At 63.2% G+C, this 20872-nt stretch overlaps 2 protein-coding genes across 4 annotated transcripts; one reads left to right on the top strand and one right to left on the bottom strand.

The window, feature by feature from the left end:
• Positions 1–28: 28 nt before the first annotated feature.
• Positions 29–20792, bottom strand: BOP1 (BOP1 ribosomal biogenesis factor). Of its 3 annotated transcripts, none has more exons than XM_037166511.2 (16): positions 20647–20792; positions 18742–18933; positions 12711–12797; positions 2723–2877; positions 2535–2652; positions 2359–2460; positions 2079–2291; positions 1841–2002; positions 1685–1765; positions 1549–1618; positions 1326–1458; positions 1063–1243; positions 700–988; positions 514–598; positions 326–433; positions 29–248 (listed from the first exon to the last, which is right to left on the bottom strand). In XM_037166511.2, the coding sequence occupies exons 1-16, from the start codon at positions 20731–20733 to the stop codon at positions 95–97; spliced, it is 2217 nt and encodes a 738-aa protein (XP_037022406.2). In that variant the 5' UTR covers positions 20734–20792; the 3' UTR covers positions 29–94. The 3 variants fall into 3 exon arrangements, with proteins under 3 accessions (XP_037022406.2, XP_037022407.2, XP_053516964.1); XM_037166512.2 differs by having other exon boundaries at positions 1078–1243; XM_053660989.1 differs by lacking the exon at positions 18742–18933.
• SCX (scleraxis bHLH transcription factor) lies at positions 3261–6771 on the top strand. The gene is made up of 2 exons (XM_037166592.2): positions 3261–5057; positions 5841–6771. The coding sequence occupies exons 1-2, from the start codon at positions 4512–4514 to the stop codon at positions 5877–5879; spliced, it is 585 nt and encodes a 194-aa protein (XP_037022487.1). The 5' UTR covers positions 3261–4511; the 3' UTR covers positions 5880–6771.
• Positions 20793–20872: the final 80 nt, after the last annotated feature.

Below are 20872 nucleotides of genomic sequence, written 5' to 3'. Positions count from 1 at the left end.
GAAGTTAAATTCAAGGTCACACTATGAGTCAGAAGGGAAAAACATCTCTATTGAGGGTCCTGAGCAGGTGCCCGGACCAGGGCTGCAAAGCTCCCTAGGTGAAGAGGCGGATGGTGCCATCGGCCCCCGAGGAGAAGACCCAGGGCTGGGTGGGGTGGAAGGCCACGTCCAGCACACCCAGGTCGCGGGTCAGTGTGTGCCCTCTCAGCACCTTCACAGGCACCAGCAGTGGGTTCTGCAGCAGGTCACTGTGGGGGAGAGAGGGGCTCAGATCAGCGCCCTGTCCGTTCGGGACGGGAGGTGGGCGGACGGGCTGAGCACTCACTTGTACACCATCCCGTGGCAGACGATGACACTGCCGTCGTCGGAGCCAGACGCGAAGAGCGGATACTGGGGGTGAAAGGCCACTGCCCGCAGAGCCTTCCTGTGGTGTCTGTCAGAGGGGCCTGGTTGAGGGGAGCAGCGGGGAGGGACCACAGCCCCCTCCCGTACACGCGCCAGCAGAGGCCTCACCTCAGCACTCTGTAGGGCTTGGTGGAAAGGTCCAGGTCGAACCACACCAGCTTGCTGTCGTAGCTGCCGCAGATGAGGTTGTCACCTGGGGGCAGACGTGGTGGCGACCTGGTGTCTGGTGGCTCCACCCAAGGGGTATGTCCCCTTACCCCCACCCACGGGGCACGCCCGGCCCTTCGCCCTCACCTGCGGGGTGCACAGCCAGGCTGGACACCCACTTGCAGTTGGGCATCAGCTTCTTGGTGAGCTCCTGGCGCAGCAGGTGGTACAGGCGGATGCTGCGCTGCGAGGCCACAAGCAGGAAGGGCCGGATGGGGTGGAAGGCCACACGCTGCACCTGTCCATGGCTGCGGCGGAAGGGGCTCTGGCTGCGGCGGCGGCTCAGCTGATGGACCAGCACCTGGGTGTGGCCCTGGGTAGCCAGCACCACGGCCATGTAGTCCCCACGCCCATGCCAGGTCACCTGGGTCACTGGCTGCAGGAGGCAAGGATAGCTGAGCAGAGCCCTTCCCCACCCCTCCCATGCCACCTGGCCCCACGCCCGGACACCTTGCCATGACAGACACGCAGCCGCAGGCCGCCCGGGCGCTCCTCCTCTGAAGCTTCCAGCCAGCGGGCAGGCTGCAGCGCGGGCTCCTCAGGTGGGGTGAATGCGTCCAGCAGCTGGTCTGTGCTGCCCACCGCCAGCCTGTCCCCCAGGGCCGGATTCAGCAACAGCACTGTGTCCTCCCTGCAGGCCAGAGCCAGACACAGCCCCTCAGACACGGCAGCCATGGCAGCCTCTGCCCCACAACCCCCAGCTTTACACTTACACAGCCACAGCCACCAGACAGACGGTAGGGTGGGGGTTCCATGCAACACTCTTCACCGCACCCCCCACGGGCACAGTCCTCACACAGCGGGCAGTGGCCACCTCCCAGAACCGCACCGAGCCATCGTCTGAGCCTGGATACAGCAGACAGGACCTCAGCACCTGTCCACCCCCCCTCCCACCCAGGTTCCTGGCCTGGGGCTCCCCCAAAACTTCAGCCCTACCTGAAGCCAGCCACTGCCCCCCTGGGGAGATGCTCAGGCAGCGGACGAGGTCACTGTGGCCCCTGTAGACCTGCAGAGAGAGGGCAGTGAGGAGACGGACACCCAGGAGTGTGTCCCTGCCCACTCACCTTCTTACCAAAGCCTGGCATGTGGGGAAAGGCTGAAGATCCCGAGGCCGAGGCAGTTTGGGGATGAGGTCTTCAGGGTCCACGTTTACCTGGGGCAGGAGAGCACGTGGTCAGCTGGTACCCCTCCCTGCACACCCTGCTCAAGTGCACCGCCCACTGCATACCCTCATCTTCCGCTGCCGTGGACACAGGTAGAGGTCGAGGCAACGCTCAAAGCGCTCATGGATGAAGCGGCCGTAGGCGGGCACGGCCCGCAGGCTCGAGAACTTGCGTGGCAGGAAGTTCAGCTTCCGCTCTCCGGGCTCCTGCTGCTCCCACGCCTGACGCTGTGGAGGTGGGCGTGAGCCGGGGCGGACTTAAGGCAGGGGGCAGGGGCCCTGACCCTCCCCAGGCCAGACCCACCTCCTCCGCGCCAGGCAGGTACTCAGGGGGTGGGTTGTAGGACTCGGCGTGGCCGGGCAGGGCCAGCTTGGGAGCAGGCACGTGCATCTTGTGACGTCCCAGCACAGCACTGGGGTCCTCCTGGGCCCACAGGTCGTAGAAGCTGGGGGTGGGGTCCCGGGGTCGGCGAGGCCGGATCCAGCCCATCTTGATGGCATGCACCATGCGAGAGACCTGCACACGGACACACGGGGTCAGGGCAGGCCGTGTGTGGGCTGCACCCCGGGAAAGGGTCACCCACCTTCTCCTTCTCCACAAGGGACGGGATGAAGCTTCGCTTGTCGGCAGGGCGGTTGGTCACAGGGTGGATCATGAGGTCCCCGCTGAAGAAGTCCACAGCCGGCTGAGGGCACAAGCACACGCTGTGGGCCAGGGCCTGCAGGTGCCCCAGATGCTGGGCAAGCCCCTGCTACCTACCTCGTACGGGTCGAAGCTGCCGTCCCCAAACTGGCCCCTCTGCAGCCGCTGCACCAGGGCCACCTGCTCGTCCGTCAGCCGCATGTCCTGCCCCGTCGTCAGGTCCTGCACTGTGCGCCTGGTGGGGGGGGGGGGTCAGAACCAGCTCCCGGCCCCCACCCTGCCCCCAGCCACGCCCTGAGGCTCACCAGTAGTCAGGGTCATCCATTTTGTCTAGAAACTGATCCAGCTCATCCCGGGTCCGCACAGGCTTATAGATGCGCCTGCCGTCCAGGTCATAGCCCACGTGCGGGAAGTCGTCATACCACTGCAGGGGCACGTTGCCCACTGTGTTCCGCACATCCTGGCAGCAGAGGGGGTGTCAGCACTGCACACCCACCAAGTGCACCCCCCTCCGACGCCCCCCAGAGACACATACGAGGCAGAAGGGCGAGAACCAGGGGAAGGGCCTTGAGGCAGGGCCAGGCACCCCGACACGTGCGGCCCTGGGGTGTGACGTGGCACAGCGACCGGGCCGCCCCCCTTCAGCCCGCAGAAGCTCCGAGCCGCACCTCACATTTTCCACTGAAGTGGTGCCGACCCCAAGCACCTCCCCTCCCCCCGGATTCCCTGGCCAGGGCTCTGGAGCCACAGACAAGAGTGAGCTCATCGCGTGGGCTCCCTCCCCTGGCGGGGCCTTGCGCAAAAATGGGCAGCCACAGACAAGGGAAGACCCCGCCAGCCCCCTCCAAGGGGAGGTGGGAGCCACTGCATGCTGCCCTACAGGCATTCGAAGACCCCCGCCCCCCCCGCCTCCCCATCCTGCCCCCCACCCCCAACAGGCAGAGTGGCCACATTCCTGGATACACATTCCTGGTCGAGGCCGCTGCCAGCCACCACCCTCCCTCCACCCAGCACAAGGACTGCTGCCCAGGCAGCCGCTTCCTGCAACAGTAGCCACAGGGGGAGGGGCTCAGATGAGCCTGGGCCCAGCCAGGAGCCCCAGGCCCCCTTGCAGCAGGACCCTCTGGGCTCTGCCCCTCTGCACCTGCCCACCCAAGACCTGCAGACCTGAATGCTCCCAGCAAGCGCGTCTGGGGGACGCACCCATTGCTAGCAATGCCCTTCCTTCTCCCCGCGCGGGGTGTGGGGGTTTCTCCAGTGTCCCCAGGTCTACACGGACATTTCATAACCGGGCAGACCCTGGTGGGGAACCTGGTGGCAGGGGTGGGGAGGGGCATGAGGTGGTTTCTCCGGCACAGAGGAGCAGCACGAGCCAGGAAAGCAGGGAGGGCGCCAGGCAGAGGGCAGGGTTTGTGCCAGCCCTGGAGGGTGCAGCTGATGCCAGGCGGGGGCAGGTGCAAGACAGCCAGGCTGTGCCCCCAGGGGACCCCGGGGTGTAAATGTGAGTGGGGCTGAACTCCAGCCCCTCAGTGCCCCTCTGTGCACCCCCCTGCCCCGCAGGCCTGGCACAGAGGAGCCAAGTGCACATGGGAGGGAGAGACAGACAGGGTGTGGCCAGGCGCTGAGGCCAGGGCAGCTGGGTTGACTTGGTCATGCCAGAGGAAAAGGTTGGGGTCATGGGTCCCATCTGACCCTCCAGCCTCTGCTGAGGAGTAGAGAAGGGGATGACGTAGCCCTAGAACCACCTATAAGGGGGCTCCCACTTCCCCTGCATCCCCCGGAGACAGCAAGATGCTCCAGGCCCCTGCAGTGTGGCGGGAGAAGGCTGAGGGACGCAGGGCCCCTGCTCCAGCGGCCTCCAGGGGCTGGGAGGCGGGGAGGAGGGCGGGCCTGCGCGGGGGAGGGGCCGCCACTGCTATAAAGGCCGGGCCTGCAGCCCCCGCTGCAGCCCGGGACGCACACGTGCGCGCGGCGCACCGCCACCGTGGGCGCCCCAGACCCGCGCCTCCCCGGCCCGGGCGCCCGCCCACGAGGCCCGGCGGCATGCGCTGCGCGCAGAGGAGCTGACGGCGGCGGCCAGCCGAGTCCTTCGCCATGCTGCGCTCGGCGCCGCCTGGCCGCTACCTGTACCCCGAGGTGAGCCCGCTGTCGGAGGACGAGGACCGGGGCAGTGAAAGCTCGGGCTCCGACGAGAAGCCCTGCCGCGTGCACGCGGCGCGCTGCGGCCTCCAGGGTGCCCGGAGACGGGCCGGGGGCCGTCGGGCAGGGGGCGCCCCGGGCCCTGGGGGCCGGCCGGGCCGGGAGCCCCGACAGAGGCACACAGCAAACGCACGGGAGCGGGACCGCACCAACAGCGTGAACACTGCCTTCACGGCGCTGCGGACGCTCATACCCACCGAGCCGGCTGACCGCAAGCTCTCCAAGATCGAGACGCTGCGCCTGGCCTCCAGCTACATCTCGCACCTGGGCAACGTGCTACTGGTAGGCGAGGCCTGTGGCGACGGGCAGCCGTGCCACTCGGGGCCCGCCTTCTTCCACGCAGCACGTGCCGGCAGCCCCCCACCGCCCCCAGCCCGCGATGGGGAGAATGCCCAGCCCAAGCAGATCTGCACCTTCTGCCTCAGCAATCAGAGAAAGTTGGTGAGTGTGGACGTGGGGCAGCCACAGGCAGGGCCTAGGAATAGCCCCTTAGCAGCACCTGTAACCCAAGGGCGCAGTTCCCAGGGGGGGAAGAGGGCAAGGCTGGGGCTGCAAGGCTGGGCCTCCCCCTGACAGTCCCCAGAGCCCAGGGTCCAGGGGAAGGAGAGAGCCTTGCCTGGAACTGGTGGGGGGTCTGAGAGAGGCCAGCAGGGAAGGCACCAACCTGGAACAGGAAGCAATCCTGGCCCCCTGCCCCCATAAGGGCAGGGAGGGAGTAGGACAACCCTGCAGGGCAGTTTGCCCGGCTGCAGCCCCCGCCCCTGGCCTGACGTTTATCGGCACCTGCCATCCCTCCCCATCCCCGGCCTCAGGGCTGCCCACTCAGATATGGCTCTGGGTCCGACCTGGCAGGAGGCTGGCAGGAGACTTGGGGGCTGGGGGCGAGGCCCGTGCTGTGGGACACCGGCCACTGTGATTTACAGCTCCCACTGTGCTTGGTGGCACCGGAAAAGCAGGGTGAGCACGGAGAAACTACGGCCGGCTCTCCCCAATCCCCATTTCCTCTCCAGACAGCCCGCGCGAGCTCCTGGGGCCTGAACATCTGGGAAATTTAATTTTACAATTCCGGCTGCGCAGCAGTGTGCTCTCCTCCCAAGTGCACAGGGAAGCGGGGTGAGCGCGAAAGGGGGTGCTTCCCGCCACCTGAAACGGCGTGGGGGAGCCCAGAGGCGCGGGCTGGTGCCGGGTCTCTGCCCGGGCCCTGACACTGCCCTCCCTCTGCAGAGCAAGGACCGGGACAGGAAGACGGCGATTCGGAGCTAGAGGCTGATGCCACTGGGCACCCACGGACGGCCCCCACGGACCTGACTCAGGCACAGGCCTCTGCGCAGGAGGGCGCCCTGGGCCCGTGCCACCCCCAGCTCCGAGTGGGGTCGATGGACAGACAGGGCGGCAGGACTCTGAGCTGGCCACAGCACTTGCCCAGGCCCACTGGAACTTTCCATGCTGGCTTCCTACCTGGGTTTTCTTCTGGTTACTATGTGCTGGCATCTCGTGTCTTTGACACGATCATATAAAGTCTGGAAGTTTTGTACCATTAAAAAAACCAAAACGGCATCTTCCAAAGGTGGAAGCACATGTCCGTGCAAAGGGTCCACAGCCCGTTCTGAGCCCATCTCTGCCCCCGAGGGATGGCTCTTTCCAAGTCCTGCCCTCCCCAGACTGGATGCACCCCTGTCCTCAGGGAAGACCCCGCCTTCCCGGTCTCCAGGCAGAGTGAGATGCCTTCTGCTGGGGAGCCCAAGGAGACCAGCAAAGGGGGAGGAGGGCAGGACTGATGGACACAGACAGCCCCTGGGCCCCACTCTCAGGACCTGCACGGCTCCCAGGCAGCCCTGAACAGTGAGTCTGCCACTGCTCAGGGCTTCGTGCCAGACCCTGGGGCCTTGGCACTGCAGCCTGTGGCCGTGGAGCCCCAAGAAATGGACTTGGGAAACCGAGCAAAGGGCGCTGCCTGGCAGAGGCCTGGAGGCAGCCACCTCCATGCACCTGGGGGTGCACTCTGCCCAGCCCCGCATGCGGCCCCTCAGCACTGCCCACACCGGGAGGACCCTGGCCACCTACCACTGTATCCACCCAACTCCCCCATCTGCTAATGAGGAGGGCAATCCAGGCCCCTCCCCGAGCTGTGCACAGCTGGCCCACCATTAAAATCCTGCAGGTGACAATTATAGTTTCGTGGTGTGAGCTCCACGGGCACAGAACGAGGAAAGGCGCTGTGGCCCTGTGTGGGGAAGGGTGCAGAGCGCCAGGTGCTGGTCCTGGGCCCTCTCAGCTCTCAGGGCAGGCTCAGGGCCCCCAGTGGCATGCCCCCCCTTAAGCCCCCGGGAGCAGCCAGGTGCTGAGGCCCACGTGGGCACCCCAGCGGGGCAGGGCCAAATCTGTGCAGAGGGGCTCCAGGGAACCACGGAGCAGGAAGCGGCCGTGCAATTTTGGACGAAGTTCTCAGAGCCAGAGCCATTACAGGGCAGAGGGGGCTGTGTCCAATCTGATAGAAACACAACAGGAAAGAAAGTCGAGGCGGCAGGTCCCACTCAGAGAAACCCAACTCCAAATTTCCTCTCCCTAATCCTGCAGGAGCTACAGCTGGTCCAGGGAGGGGAGGAGAGGGTGAGCTGGTCACTGCAGAAGCCCCCCACCCGCCCGCGGAACCAGGACCCAGGTGGGGGACTCTAGGTCCAGCTGGGATCTGAGAAAGGCACCCCTTCCCCTCTATGGACCCTGGGGCACTTTCAGGACCTGAGCTGGGGAAAGGTGCTGGCAGTCCCCGGGGTCTCCAAGGCCCCTCCCGCCACACCGGCAGGCTATGTGGAGGCTCCAGGGCCCACTGGCCTCATGTCCCCGACCTGGGTCCAGCAGGGGGGTGAAAGTCTCCCTCATGAAACCCTCAAGATGATGGGCAGCCAGTGGGCACCCACCTCACCGTCCTAGAGTGGCCACAAGGGAAGAGGGAGCAGGCGCAGAGGGAGGCCCAAGAGAGGAAGTGCAGCGGGAGGGACACCTCTCTCGGGACAGATGAGACAGAGAGGCAGGGACCCTCCACCTGGAGGAGGACGTGTGTGGAGGGGGACAGGCCTCTGGGACAGTCCCCAGGGCTCGGGAGTCGAGGCTGTCCGTGGCAGTGCACACGGGCCAAGCCCTTTGCCGCTGCGCCTGTGACTCCAGCAGTGGCTGCAGCTTGGCCGGCCACGGGCCGGGCAGTAGGCCCAGCTGCTCCCTGAGCTGCACCAGTAGCAGCAGCGGCGGCGGCGAGGGCCTGGACCGCCAGCCAGCAGGGGAGGGGAGAGGGGGCAGGGAGGAGCACTCCGTCACCCTCCACTGCTCCAGAAATTCAAACCAGACTGGGGGTGGTTGGGGCGGCCCCACGCAAGTCCACTCAGCTGCTCACAGCCTCTGGGCCGGGGGTGGCAGGTGCTCCCCGCCCACCTCGGCCCGCTTCCTTCCCCCCACAGCCGGCCCTGGGACAAAGACCCCAGGCTTTCTGTGTTGTGCCCCACGGGCATCTGGAAAGGAGGGGGCCAGCCTGCACTAGGGCCAGCAGCCACCTCTGTGAGCCAGGCTGGGCTGGAAACACTCCGATCAGCCTCGGCTGTCAGCTCCCTGTCCCCGGCCTGGGGAACGAGCTGCTGGCGGCACCACATGATTCATCACCAGGCCGCCTGCGCCCGCAGGCCAGCCAGCCCCCACCCCGCTCAGCACCTGTGGCTGCCAGGAAGCACATGTGACCCCACGGGGTGAGCGCCGCCAACCCCTCCAGGTCAGGCCCTGTGCTGGGAGCCCTGGCTGAGGGCACAGACAGCCCCAGCCCGGCTCTCTTGGGGCTGTCCTGCCCCAGGACCAGGCTGTGGGACAGGCCGGCAGGTTCCCCACCCCACCGCACCGGACGAGGCAGCCACTAGCTGACACACGGCTGAGCTGCGACGGTTCCACTTGATGAGCCCGCCCCTCCCCCTCCCCAAAGTGGCTGCAGCTGTCAGGCCCGCAGATTGGAACTGCAGGTACGGCCTGGCCCGCTGCCACCTCCCTCCCTGTCTGTCTGCGAGGGAGGAAGCCGGCCCACCTCTGGAATCCTTCACTCGCTCCTCGTTCCCTCTCCACCTGTCCCCTGGGAGCTCGGGGTCAGCCGCCCTCGCTCCGCGCGCTCCTTCCCCTTGCCCCTCTCCGATTACAATGCTGGCAGTGTTCACTGCGCTCCCCAGCACGAAGCTCCCGCCTGTCTCCGAGCGCCCGGGCCTTCCTGCACCTCAGTCCCTCCAGGCTCCTCCTTGGTGTCTCACCCCCCCACCCCCCACCCTGTCAGTGCCCTGGCTCACCTGCTGCAGCTGAACCTACAGAAGGTTCCAGCAGGATGAGTCCTGGTTGTTAGGACCAAAGGGGAGAAAGCCAGATCCTAACCCAAAGGCCAAGGCCGGCGAAGCCCCTACCCCCACCATGGTGGACTGGTCGGACGCAGAGAGCCCCGTGGCTGTAACCAGCCGGGCCTGGGTGTACCAGGTCGGGAACTCAGAGCACCCTTCCCCAACAGCTCCATCAGAATGTCCCACCATTTGCTGATTCAGACAGCAGAGCTGATCCGCTGACACCAGCCCACATGCCCCCAGCTCCTCCTGTGTGTCCCTAACGAAAGCCATGCTGGCTTGACCAGCCTCTGAGCTTGTGGGCACAGGGCTCCTCCAAGCTCACTGCTCGGCCCCCTACCAACACCTGCAGGGCTATGGGGGGGGGGGCGACAGGTGAAGGCACAGAGGCCACCCCTGCCCCAAGATACCCCAGACCCCACCCACCTGCCCCTCTCCTGGGGCTCAGCGGGATCCAGCGGGAGTTCCCAGGTGGGGGTGGGTCCAGGGCCCCTGGCCGAGTGGCAAAGGATGCTCTGAGCCGCACTATCAGAGACAGAGCTGCTGCCTCCAGTGGGACCTGTTCCTGGGAGCTCCACACCAGCCCCCAGACTCCCCACTCTCCTTTGAGGTCTCGACCTCAGCCCCAAGCACAGTCCGCCCAGCCAGCCCTGCTCTGCACTCAGCACCCCTGCCCAGCCGGCCCCAGGGGCTGCCAGCACCACGGCTCCAGCATCACGGCTCCAGCCCCAGTGCAAACCTCCCCTCCTGGGAGGCTCCCGCTCAGCACCGCCCCCACCTGCCAGGGCTGCTGTTGCCACGGAAAGGGGCTCCCGACAGCTGGGGCTCCAAAGCCTACCTCCACCTGCAGCTGTTGCACAGGCCCAGGCCCAAGACCCTGCTGGGCCCCAGAGTGCTCACCACACACCTCCTGAGGAGCGAGGACCTCCACCCTGCTCCTTCCTCACTGACCCCTGCGCCACCCCCCCCACTCTTCTCTCCCACCAGGTGGCTCCTGGGGAGCACTACACAAGATGGGGTCCGTCCGCCCCCCGCCCCCTGCTCAGAGCTGGAGCCAGGCACAGGCACTGGGGGGCCTGCAGCCACAGCCATCACAACCCCTCAGCCCTCGTGTGTGCCACCTGGGAGGCTGTGGGTCAGCTCGAAGGCCAGCACCCCTCCCAGGACAGGCAGGGTCCAGACCCAGGTCCTGGCCAGTGGCCCCATTCGGAGGCTGGCGACAGAAGGCCGCCAGGGAGGCAGAGGCGTGGGGCGGCCTGTGAGGCCGAGACACTAGCAGGCTCAGCTACAGGCGGGCGTCCCCACAAACAGCTCAGAAACCTGAGCCAACCGGCTCCGGCTGCCAGCAGCGACGCAAGCGCTCTGACTGTGCGCGCAGCTGGGGGGGCAGGCGCCCCGGGAGAAGCGGGAGGCCGCCAGCGCTGGAGGCAGCTGCCGGTTCGGTAGCTGGGAGAAGCCATTAACGGCGTTTGGCGAGAGAGCAGAGGGATCTCGGGTTCTGGACGCAGACGGGCCCGGCGGTCCCTGGGGGACCCGAGTAACCGCAAAGCCGAGGGGCCGAGGATCCGGCCAGGGCTTCGGCCCTGCCCCCACCCAGGCCTGGGTGGCGACCAGAAGGTGTGGGCCGGGGGTCCTCCCAACCTTTCCGACCCAAGTTCACAGTGGTCCTGAACCCCTCACCCTGACCATGCTTCTTAGACACACAGCTGCAAGCCTGCCGGGGGCTCCTCCTCCGCCCACTGTGGGCCTCAGTTTCTCCAGCGGCTTGAAACAAAGAGGGGCAGCTGCTGTGAAGGCCGCCAGCCCCCTCCCCAGCCCCTCCTCCCCCCACCCCATCCTGGCGGCTGGATGAGATCACGTCTGTGAGGTGCCGTGGAGAGGGGCAGGGGGACACGTGGGGGCGGAGCGGACGCAGCTCACAGGCTCCTCAAGGCTCCCTGCATGCGGACAGGACCCTGTCTGGCCTAACGGGGTATCCAGGGGGCTTCGCCCAGAGCAGCTTAGAATATAATAAACTTGGGAGAAGGACGGAGGCTGAGCACAGGGAGACAGGACACGGGATCTCCTGTGAAGGCGATGGCTCACCCCGCCAGCGGAGGCCCAAACGCCCCAGCACCCCCCTAGCCTGGGCCTCAGGTCTACACCCAGGGGTGGGGGCTGGGCGGCAGGAGGTCCCCTCTCCCAGAACACACACCCGTCAGGACCCCTGCCTGCTGCTGAGTGGGGTCCTGGTGCCCAGGCCCCCAGCACGGACACTGCTGCGACGGGGGCCAACCTGATGTGAGCGGTGTGCCCGGCCCACAGGCCCCAGCCGACCAGGCACAGCCCCGAAGGGAACGCTGGGCTCTGCACCTTGGCCCCCTCGGCCAAAGCCCACCTCACTTTGCTTGGATTCTAGAGACCCAGCCACCACCTCAAGGTGGGAGACAGGAGCCCCAAGAGCACCCAGGAGCCCTGCACTGGGGAGGGGGTGGGGGGGGGCCGGGCAGGACGCGTGCCAGGGATCCTGAAAGCTGGGCTCTGCCGCCCCCTCCAGCCACGGCCTGGCCATGCTGGCAGCAGAGGGGCAGGCGCGGCGGCGGCTCCTCCTGTCACTCAGTCCACATATGGGATAGTCATCTCGGAGGAAGCGCCCGCAGCCCCCGCAGTGGCTCCGGGACAGGAGCAACCCCCCCAGGTGGAAGGCCCCTCCCCCGGCCTGCACTCCATTTACAATCATCATCGATTTCTCAAAATACCAAATATAAAAAAGTAGCCGACAGGATGTGGCTGCCGACAGCCAGAGCCCCGGGGAGGGGAGGCAGGCAGGGAGCCGCGCTGCACAGCCCCCCTTCGCCGAGTGCGCCCGCTGCTCCGGCCAGGAAACCAATTTATTTTGTTTTGTCTCTGTTCTCTGAACGCACAGAGACCGGATCGGGCCGGCGGCCAAGGCTCCTGCAGCCGCTGCCAGCAGAGCCTAGGATGGGGGTGGAGGCGAGCAGGGGGGCCACCCTCCCCAGGCCTGGCCGCCCGTGACAGGCGGCAGGAAGCACTCCTGAGGCCGAGGGCCTGGTCCCCCAGCCCCCAGGCCACACCTGCCCCAGAGACACCAGGGAGGGGAGAGGCCGGCCAGCACCAGGGCCACCTCTGGGGCTCAGGGCTCCCGGCTCCCAAACCACAGCGGGCAGCTGAGACACAGCCTGCCGGCCCACCGGGACTTCTGGATGCCGGACTGAGCACCCCTGGGCCCACAGCACGCTGCTCCCACCTCCCCCTTCAGAACGTGAACTTGCGGGGGACAACCAGACTCAGGGGCCCCCATGAGCCTGTGCCTCTGGGACGCAGGGAAGGGGCAGAGCACCTCACCACAGGCTCCTGCAGGCTGACAGACAGGCTGCGCTCACCACCTGACGGCAATGGCACCCAATCCCCGCACCCAGGGCGCCAACACAGGCCAGCTGGTGTGGGGAGCCACCTCCAGTGGCCCCCCAAAGTGTGAGCACAGGCCCCACAGAGTGCACGAGGACCCCAGAGTGCCAGCCACCCCACGGGGCCAAGACGTGAGCATGGGACACTGCAGCACACCCCCACCCCTCCGGGCGATCACACACACTCACTCTCTCTCTCTCTCTGCTGCAGTCACGAGTCCCAGACCCCGAAATCACTCTTCCAGACCCGCAGTGGGGCTGAGGGCCAGGACGCCCACTCAGGCTGAGCCGGGGGCTGACCCCCCTGCCCCGGGCAGAGCCGGCCCTACCTCCTCATCAGAACTGTCCTCTGCGTACTCGCCATCCTGGCCCTGCGTTCTCGAGACCTCTGTCCTCTCGAAGGGGGTCGTGCCAGCCTGTGGAGGGACACGGGGAAAGTGCTTACGCCAAGGCACCAATATCTTCTGACCGTGGGCAGAGCCCAGCCCCTCCTGGGTGGTGGGGGTGTGGGGAGGACACACTGCTGCTGATTCTGAGGCCCCAGGTCTAAATGGGCTTCTTGCTTGTGGAAGGCGTGCACCTCAGGGTCTTCTGTCCGGGACCACGCCCATCAGTGTCCCTGCTCCGGGAGGGGACCTCAGGCAGCGACTGGCACCTGGAGGCCGACTGGAAAAGGTGCCTCAGCGACAGGCCACCAGCAGTGCCTGTACCCCTTAATGAGAAAACTGGCCGCAGGGACCCCCGCCGACAGCCCCACCGGACCCAGCACCAGCCCAGACCCAGGGGACAATGGGAGGGCTGGGCGCCCCCTTGGGGAAGCCACCTGAGCTCAGTCAGCCACTGTCGGAGGGGCAATAGCTGGCTCACTCTTTGGACAAGACCCCCTCCCGAGGCCGAGTCACATCCGACCCAGCCGCCACAGCCCCGGCCCCAGGCTGACCCACCCACCAGGTCAGTGAGTGGGCGTTTCTGCGCACTCACACCTCAACCTGGAAAACAGATTCCAGCGCAGGGTGGGGGGGTCGGGTGCACCGGAACCAGGGTGATGGGGAAAACAGCCCCCTGCTCACCCCTGGGGGCAGTAAAGTGCTGGGGAGCAGGAACCCGAGCACAGCGCCGCCCCGGCCCACCCCCCTGCACCCGCCCCCGCCCAGGCAGGAGCCAAAGACCTGCAAGACGGCTCTTCCTCCGGCCTGTTTTTCCCCTCAGTGTGAGGAGGGTGGGAGACTAAATTTTTTTCCAGGCCCAGAGCAAGGCAGGACTCGGTTTCCATGTCTCCCCTGCCTCTGCTCCCAGGGCCCCGCCCACTCAGAGCGGGTCAGCGCTGGCCTGGCGGGCGTGGGGCACATCGAGGGTGAACCCCAGGCCCTGCCTGCGCTCAGGGCCCACAGCTCTCTGCCATCCCCCCTCCCACTGCCACCCACAGGCATGCTGCCCCAGGCCCTGGGCCAGGCTGTCCGTGAGACAAGCACCCACTGGGGCACCGCTCACAGCCGCCGCCTGACCCCCTCCAGGTGCAGCCCAGTCCTGCACCACCTGCGCCACAGGCGTGGCCATGGGGTCCTGGCCAGAAGCAGCAGACGTACCTGTCCTGCGTGCAGTGGCAGTGCCGTGGCTCCCACGGGCATTCCCTGCACAGCCCACCTGGGGCGCTGCCCTCCCCCCAACCCAGCCCTGCAGGGAAGATGGCAGCCACCAGGGGGCAGCGGCATGGCCCAGGCACCCAGACCAGCTGGGGAACCACCCAGCCAGCCAACTCAGCCCTCCCGAGTCTGGAGACACTGTGGTAGTTAAGAACCAAGACCACCGAGGCGTATAACAGAAAAGGGTGCCAGCACAGAAACGAAGGTCCCCACCGCCCTGGCCCCCAGCCGCAAGCATCTGAGACTCAGTGCGGACACAAGGCGGTGAGGGTGCCAGATCCACACAGCCCGAGGTGGGTTCAGGCACTGCCCCCCGAACCAGCCCACGTGAGCTGCTCAGGGGTAGCAGGCAGGCTCCAAGGGAAGGGGGGTTCTATGGGCAACCATCCCGGGCCAGAGACTGAGGAGGGGCTGAGAAGAGAGAAGCCCAGACCCGCGCGGGTCCCCACACAGCAGGCTCCAGGTCTGCAGACGCACGGGCGGGGCTCCTTGGAGTTTCTGAAAATGCTACGGAGTGGGCTAAAATATAACTATGTCTAAGACTGTGGCAAGAAAAATGAACTAATGAAAATAGAAACTTTTCCACAAAAGATTAAGAAAGCAAAAATTTTTAAAAAACCATGTAAATAGAAAGGACAAACCAAAGGTGACAAGCAGAGAAGAGGAGGGAAGAAGTGGCTCCAGGCAGGAGACCTCTGGTGTGAGCAGAGACGGCGCTGGCACCAGGCAGCACCTCCGCTGTGGGGGTGGGGGCCTGCTGGACACCATAGCAGGTGGTCAGCAGGGGGCCAGGAGGTGAACCAAGGGGGGGATGGGGGGATGTGGGGGTGGCCTCCTCTAGGCACCAGGTGCAGCCAGCTGGCAGCAAGCTCACGGACGCACTGTCGACAGCACGAGGGGCAGGGCTGGAGACAGCGGCCAGGGGACTGGTGAGTGGCCTGGCAGACAGGGACTCGGGTCAACACGGTGGCAAAGGACAGGGACAGGGCTGTAGGCTCTGAGAGGCCCAGAGACAGGAGGGGTGCTCAGAGTGGAGTGGACACAAGGCGAGGCCAATGCAACAGAGAGTGAGCACCGCCCCACTGCACACGGCAAAGCCCCAGGACCTGGTCCGCCAAGAAAGGCGGCTTCCCCGGGGAAGGGGTGGGGAAGCGCCAGCACCAGACCCACCCTGCCAGGCCGTGTCCCCCTCCTCGCTGCCACCAACACGCAGACCCAGCACATCTCACTCGCCCTCACCTGAGCGCCTCTGTTACCGGCCAGGTGAGCAAGCTCAGAAACCTAACATCGGGATGACCTGCGTTCTCCTGACCCCACACTCAGGGGGGACCCAGGCTGCGGGGTAAACACATAGCTGCTCCCACCCAGGAAAAGAGGGAAGGAACTTCAGGCCAGGCGGTGAACTGAATTTTAGGGGAAAGGGGGAGTTAAACGGGAGTTCTGGAAAAGGGATGAAAAAGAATGGAGACAACCACACCTTCCCCTCAGCCTTGAGCTAGAGCCCAGAAGACACAGGGGCAGGGGCAGGGGGCATGTCAGGAGGGGGCTGCCCCACCCCGGTAGGTGGGTTGTGGGGGACAGTCTCACTAGCAGACTGTCACAGACCTAAGCGACAGGTGGGAGCACACAGCAGAAGAGGCAGCACGGACCTACTGGCATGGAGGTCGCGGGCGGCCTGGAGGGAGACCAGCCCGGGGAGGGAGGCGGCTGGAGAAAAGGCGGGGCAGGCTGTTTGCTCTCCTCCCTGATGTCGTCATCCTCTCCAGTGGGTCCTCAGGCAAATGTCACTGTTGCCTGCAAAGTAGCTCACCTGAGACCACTGGTTTTCTGCAGCACTGTGGAGTGGCCATGGTCACAGCCAGGGGCTGCAGAGCCCGGGGGCTCCAGTGAAGAGAGGCCTTTGCAGATGCAGCACCTGTGGTGCTCCCTGCTGGCACAGGTTCCTGGTGCTTTTGGTGACAGAAAGGGGGCCCTGCATTGAGGACCCACCACAAGTGTGACGGGTGACAATCCACCAGCTGTGGCATGGAGAGGTAGGCCAGCAGACCCCCAAGAGGGCCCTGACCTCCCCCAATAAGGCAGCAGAGGCCCAGCATGCAAGCTCCCTCGACTGGCTCCATGGTGCCAGGAACGGGCCCAACGAGCTGTCGTGAAGCAACTGTGGCTGCCTCAGCCACTCCCAGGGGACAGGAGGACATGCAGGAAGCAGTGACCAGCCTGCTGGCTCCATCTCCACCCCCAAAGCTGTGATGGAGACGGGACTCAGACGCCCAAGGAGAGGTGTGAACAGATGTTTAGGGGAGCGCCCAGCTCAGCTCGAAGGTGGCTGCAGACAGGTGGGGACAAGGAGTGAAGGGGCCCTTCAGTTGGCAGCTGTAGCCTGGAGACACGGAAACCCACTGGCAAAGACCGCGCTTTGAGACAGAAACACCTCTAACTGGGAGGGCTATACCCTTAACTGTAGCACAGCGAAACCGGAGACATGAGTCAGGGGCTCCTGTCCAGGATGGCCCTCGGGGCCCAGGCAAGACACAGGAGCAGCATCCTGCTGGTGGCAGCCAAGGCACTGCACCCCCAATGCTGCACCAGCTCAGTGTGACAGATGGGGCCAAGGTCCTGAAGCAGCCACATTGTCCAGTGCCACAGGCAGCCTCACCCGAAGGGCTGCCTCCACCCCAGTGGCCCCAGTCCCCCCTCCCACTGAGAGCTCAGAGGTCACCCCACCCTCTGGAGCACACAGGGCAGGTCCTTCCCCCTGGGCCACAGACTCGGTCCCGCTGACCCGGGATGGCAGTACTACAGACAGCAGCCAGCTACACAGGTGCAGAGACCTGAGCAAGAGCCCAGGTGGACATGGACGTGCACGTGCCAGTGGCTTGGAGGGGACAGGCAGGGGCACACCTGAAGCCAGTGCTCCTTCCACACCTGCACACAGTACCTGGTTCACAAAGTTTAAATAAAAAATTACTTTTACTAAACAGTTTTGGTTTTTAAAAAGTATTATATCTTGTTTATGCAAAAGCATAAAAGTTTAACTGCTTAGCTCTGGCTGGTGTGGCTCAGTGGATTGAATGCTGCCCTGCAAACCAAAGGGTCACTGGTTCAATTCCCAGTCAGGGCACAGGCCTGGACTATGGGCCAGGTCCCCAGTAGGGGGCACGTGAGGCGAACAAACATCAATGTTTCTCTCCCTCTCTCCTTTCCTTCCCCTCTCTCTTTTTTCAAATCTTTAAAAAAAAGATTTAGGGGGGTAGGCTGGGAGTGAAAAACAGAACACTGTACTTGAACAATAATTAAATAAATTTTTTAAAAAGATTTTAAAAACAGCCCTGGCTGGCATAGCTCAGTGGATTGAGCGCAGGCCTGCGAACCAGAGTATTGAGGTTTGATTCCCAGTCAGGGCACATGCCTGGGTTGCAGACCAGTTCCCAGCAGGGGATGCATGAGAGGCAACCATACATTGATGTTTCTCTCCCACTCTTTCTCCTTCCCTTCCCCTCTCTCGAAAAATAAAAAAATAAAATAAAAATTTAAAAAAAAAAAAACAACCTTCTCTAAAAAAAAAAAAAAAAGATTTTAAAAACAAAATCTTTTTTAAAAATGAAATACTTAGATGTGTGGACCCTCGATTTTTAAAAGGGGAAGATGCTTAAACGATTCATTGTGGCCACCAAATGGAGCAAGTGCAATAAGTAGGAACTTCTACTTTTTACTGAGCACTGCTGATGGAAGATTTATTGACTTTTCTGTCAAGGGCAGTATGTTCTGTAATTTTAAAAAGTTAGAAAGAGAAAGAAGAACAGGTGCCCACAGCCCTCCCAACCCATCAGCAGAGCTCAGGCACCACCTCCTCTGGGCACCGGCACCACAGTTAAAGACTGAGCAGTGAACAGTTTACATGGACTTCAAGTTTTTTCCTCCCAAAGAAACAGATCAAACCAGCACGGCTTTCTGATCTGCATCCCGGGAGGACCTTGACTGCTGTACACATCGAGGTCCTGACTTCCAGGACACAAGCCAGTGCAAACACATACAAACTTGTCTCTCAGACGTTCCAACAAACACGCTGCAACCAATTTCTGTTGAACTGTTTTTCTCTCCTTCTAACACAGACAAGAGCGGGATGCACCCTTTCCCAGCACCACAGAACAGGTGGCCCTTGGGGTCCCGTGGGGTGACTTGGCTCCCTCATGTGTCCCCGGGCAGTGCCCTGCCCACAAGGGACCCCACCTCAGGATTTGCCCCTAAGAAACCCAGCCTATGACTGAGTCTAGTAACGCGGGCTGAGTCCCCCGGAGAGCACTCCACCTCCACAAAGGTGTTCTGCCTAGTCCCAGATGTGCCCTCGGCACCTCAGAGGAGGAACAAAGGCCCGGGGGTTCCTAGAAAAACTTGGGCTCAGGCCAGTGTAGCTCAGTGGATTGAACCAAAGGGTCGCCGGTTCAACTCCCAGTCAGGGCACATGCCTGGGTTTCGGGCCGGGTTCCCAATTAGGGGGCACATGAAAGGCAACCACACACTGATGTTTTTCTCCTTCTTTCTTCCTCCCTTCCCCTCTCTCTATAAATAAATACAATTTATTATTTTTTTTTTAATGAAAAACGTGGAAATAGCAGCGCAGGGCACTTCTCCCCACAGAGCCCAAGGCCCGGCGGGCCTGCTCTTTCCAAATTCACTGAGAAAGGGGAGCCCAGAGGAGGTCCTCTCAGTCACCCACCTGCTGCCCGGCGGCCTCCTCTGTCCTACTATGGCCCTCACCACTGCTGGGCCCATCCTGTCCCTCAGTGGAGTCCTCACTGCTGTCACCGCCAGAATCTTCCAGGCCTGAGAACACACTCTCCTCGCTGTCAGAGAGGCCAGGGTCGCTGCCGTCCCCGAGGCTGGGAGCAGGGGCCCAGAGGAGGGGGGGCTGCAAGAAGCACATGTTAATGACGGCCGACCCCCACAGCCTGCCCACGGGCTGTATGACCCACTTCCACAGCCACGGCCCTCAGGTCCTAGCCTCTGCCCCCCGCCCCAGGCCTTCCTCACTGCCCACCTGCAACAGCAATATAACCACCTGCCCTTGGAAGGGACATTTAAGCCCCAGCATCTCACAAGGGAAGGACTTTGAAGGACAATGTCCCCTTCTTAGAGCCCAGTTCCCACTGGCTCTCCACCCTCCACACCTACCCTGTCATTCTAGGCCAGTGGATGGGCTGGGGCCAGCAGAGGACCAGAACCCCTAAGGGGTTTTTCCAACCTAAATCGCCCCTGTACCCAACTGGATTGGGACAGGCAGTGGGTGCAAATTTTGGCTGAAGAGTGATAAAAATGAAGCTTGGCTTAAAAACAAGATTACCCACTCAACCCTGGCGGACCAGGACTGGAGCTTTCCCTGAGCAGACACCTCCACACCCCAACACCACAGTGAGCAGGGCCTGCCACTGCCTTTAAATGTGGAACCAGAACTTGCAGACATTTGGGAAGCATCTCAGTGCAGAATCCTAGATTTTATGGTGTCTCAATATTCACAAGCTTCTCACCTAACTGGACGACCTGTACTTAACAGTTATTCTGTAACGCTCAACTCAGTCTTCATAGCTATAACTCTGATGACATGCTCACTCAAGCTGTTGGTCTCCAGTATTCATTAGCTACACAATTACAGGAACAAGTAAAAATGGCATCAATGGTTTGGTACAAGCAGAGCCAAATGGTGCATGTAGCCAAGCCTGGTGCCCAGAGCTGCCTGACTGCAGGGGGAGCAGCAGGAGGACATGTCACAAAGTGAAGGGCAACCTCGAAATCCAGCTAACTGGTGTCAGCTAAGAGGCTCCACTGCCCAAGCCTCCTATGGCCCAGATTTGATGACACAACTGAGCTGGGGTTCAGCTGCACAGCATTAGTCGCGGTCTAATTCGACATTAAAACAATGTGTCACCCTGGCTGGTGTAGCTCAGTGGACTGAGCAGACCTGCAAACCAGAGGATCGGGGTTCGATTCCCAGTCAGGGCACATGCTTGGGTTGCAGGCCAGTTCCCAGCAGGGGACACATGAGAGACAACCACTACATTGATGTGTTTCTCCCACTCTTTCTCCTTCCCTTCGCCTCTCTCTAAAAATAAATAAATAAATAAAATATTTTTTTAAAAAAACAATGTGTCCATGCGACGGTCACTGTATTCTATCCAGGGTCTCTTATTCTCGTAGTTTCTTTTTTTTTTTACAATGTATCTTACATACAAACAGTGTACAAATATGATGTATGTATTTACTGCAGATGTAAACTAAAATCTTTATAATGGGGAGGAGATTTGAGAGGCTGCTGCACAGGGGGCCAGCTCCAGTTCCTATTTCTCCATTTCTCAGACATCTTTCCATCCACAACCCCGCCCCTCCCACTCCAACCGCCTTTTGCACTAGAGGTGCTCTCTGCCGAGGACACCCCCCAGGCCTTCTCCAGCAGCAGAGGCAACCGGCTCTTGCACACAGTCAGACCCACAGCGTGCTGGGCCGACTCGCCGAGGGTCCCCGGCCTGCACACAGATCTCGGCCCCACATCTTCGACAAACACGTGCGGCCCGCGCCGCGGCCCCCGGCCTCGCCACGCACTCCCGCTCCCGTCTCAGCCCGCTGTCACCTCCTTCGGCTCCGTCTCCTCCTCTTGCGGCCGCTTCCCGGGACGCACTCCCACCGCCGCTGCCGCCGAGCACCTAGAACCCACCATGATCCCCAGCCCACCCGCACCACCACTTCCGGCAGCCACTTGGTCGCGTGTGCCTGAGGGCGGGGTCCGCGGGGTCAGAGGGTGCGGCTAGCCTGCCCAGCGAGGTCTGATTGGTGGGAAGAGGAGAGACGCGGCTGCG

This window comes from Artibeus jamaicensis, unplaced genomic scaffold, assembly GCF_021234435.1.
Source record: "Artibeus jamaicensis isolate MK-2021 breed Jamaican fruit bat unplaced genomic scaffold, CSHL_Jam_final scaffold_916, whole genome shotgun sequence".
NCBI lineage: Eukaryota > Metazoa > Chordata > Mammalia > Chiroptera > Phyllostomidae > Artibeus > Artibeus jamaicensis.
Note: the sequence above shows the minus strand (reverse complement) of the source record. Positions and strands in the feature narration are given on the sequence as shown.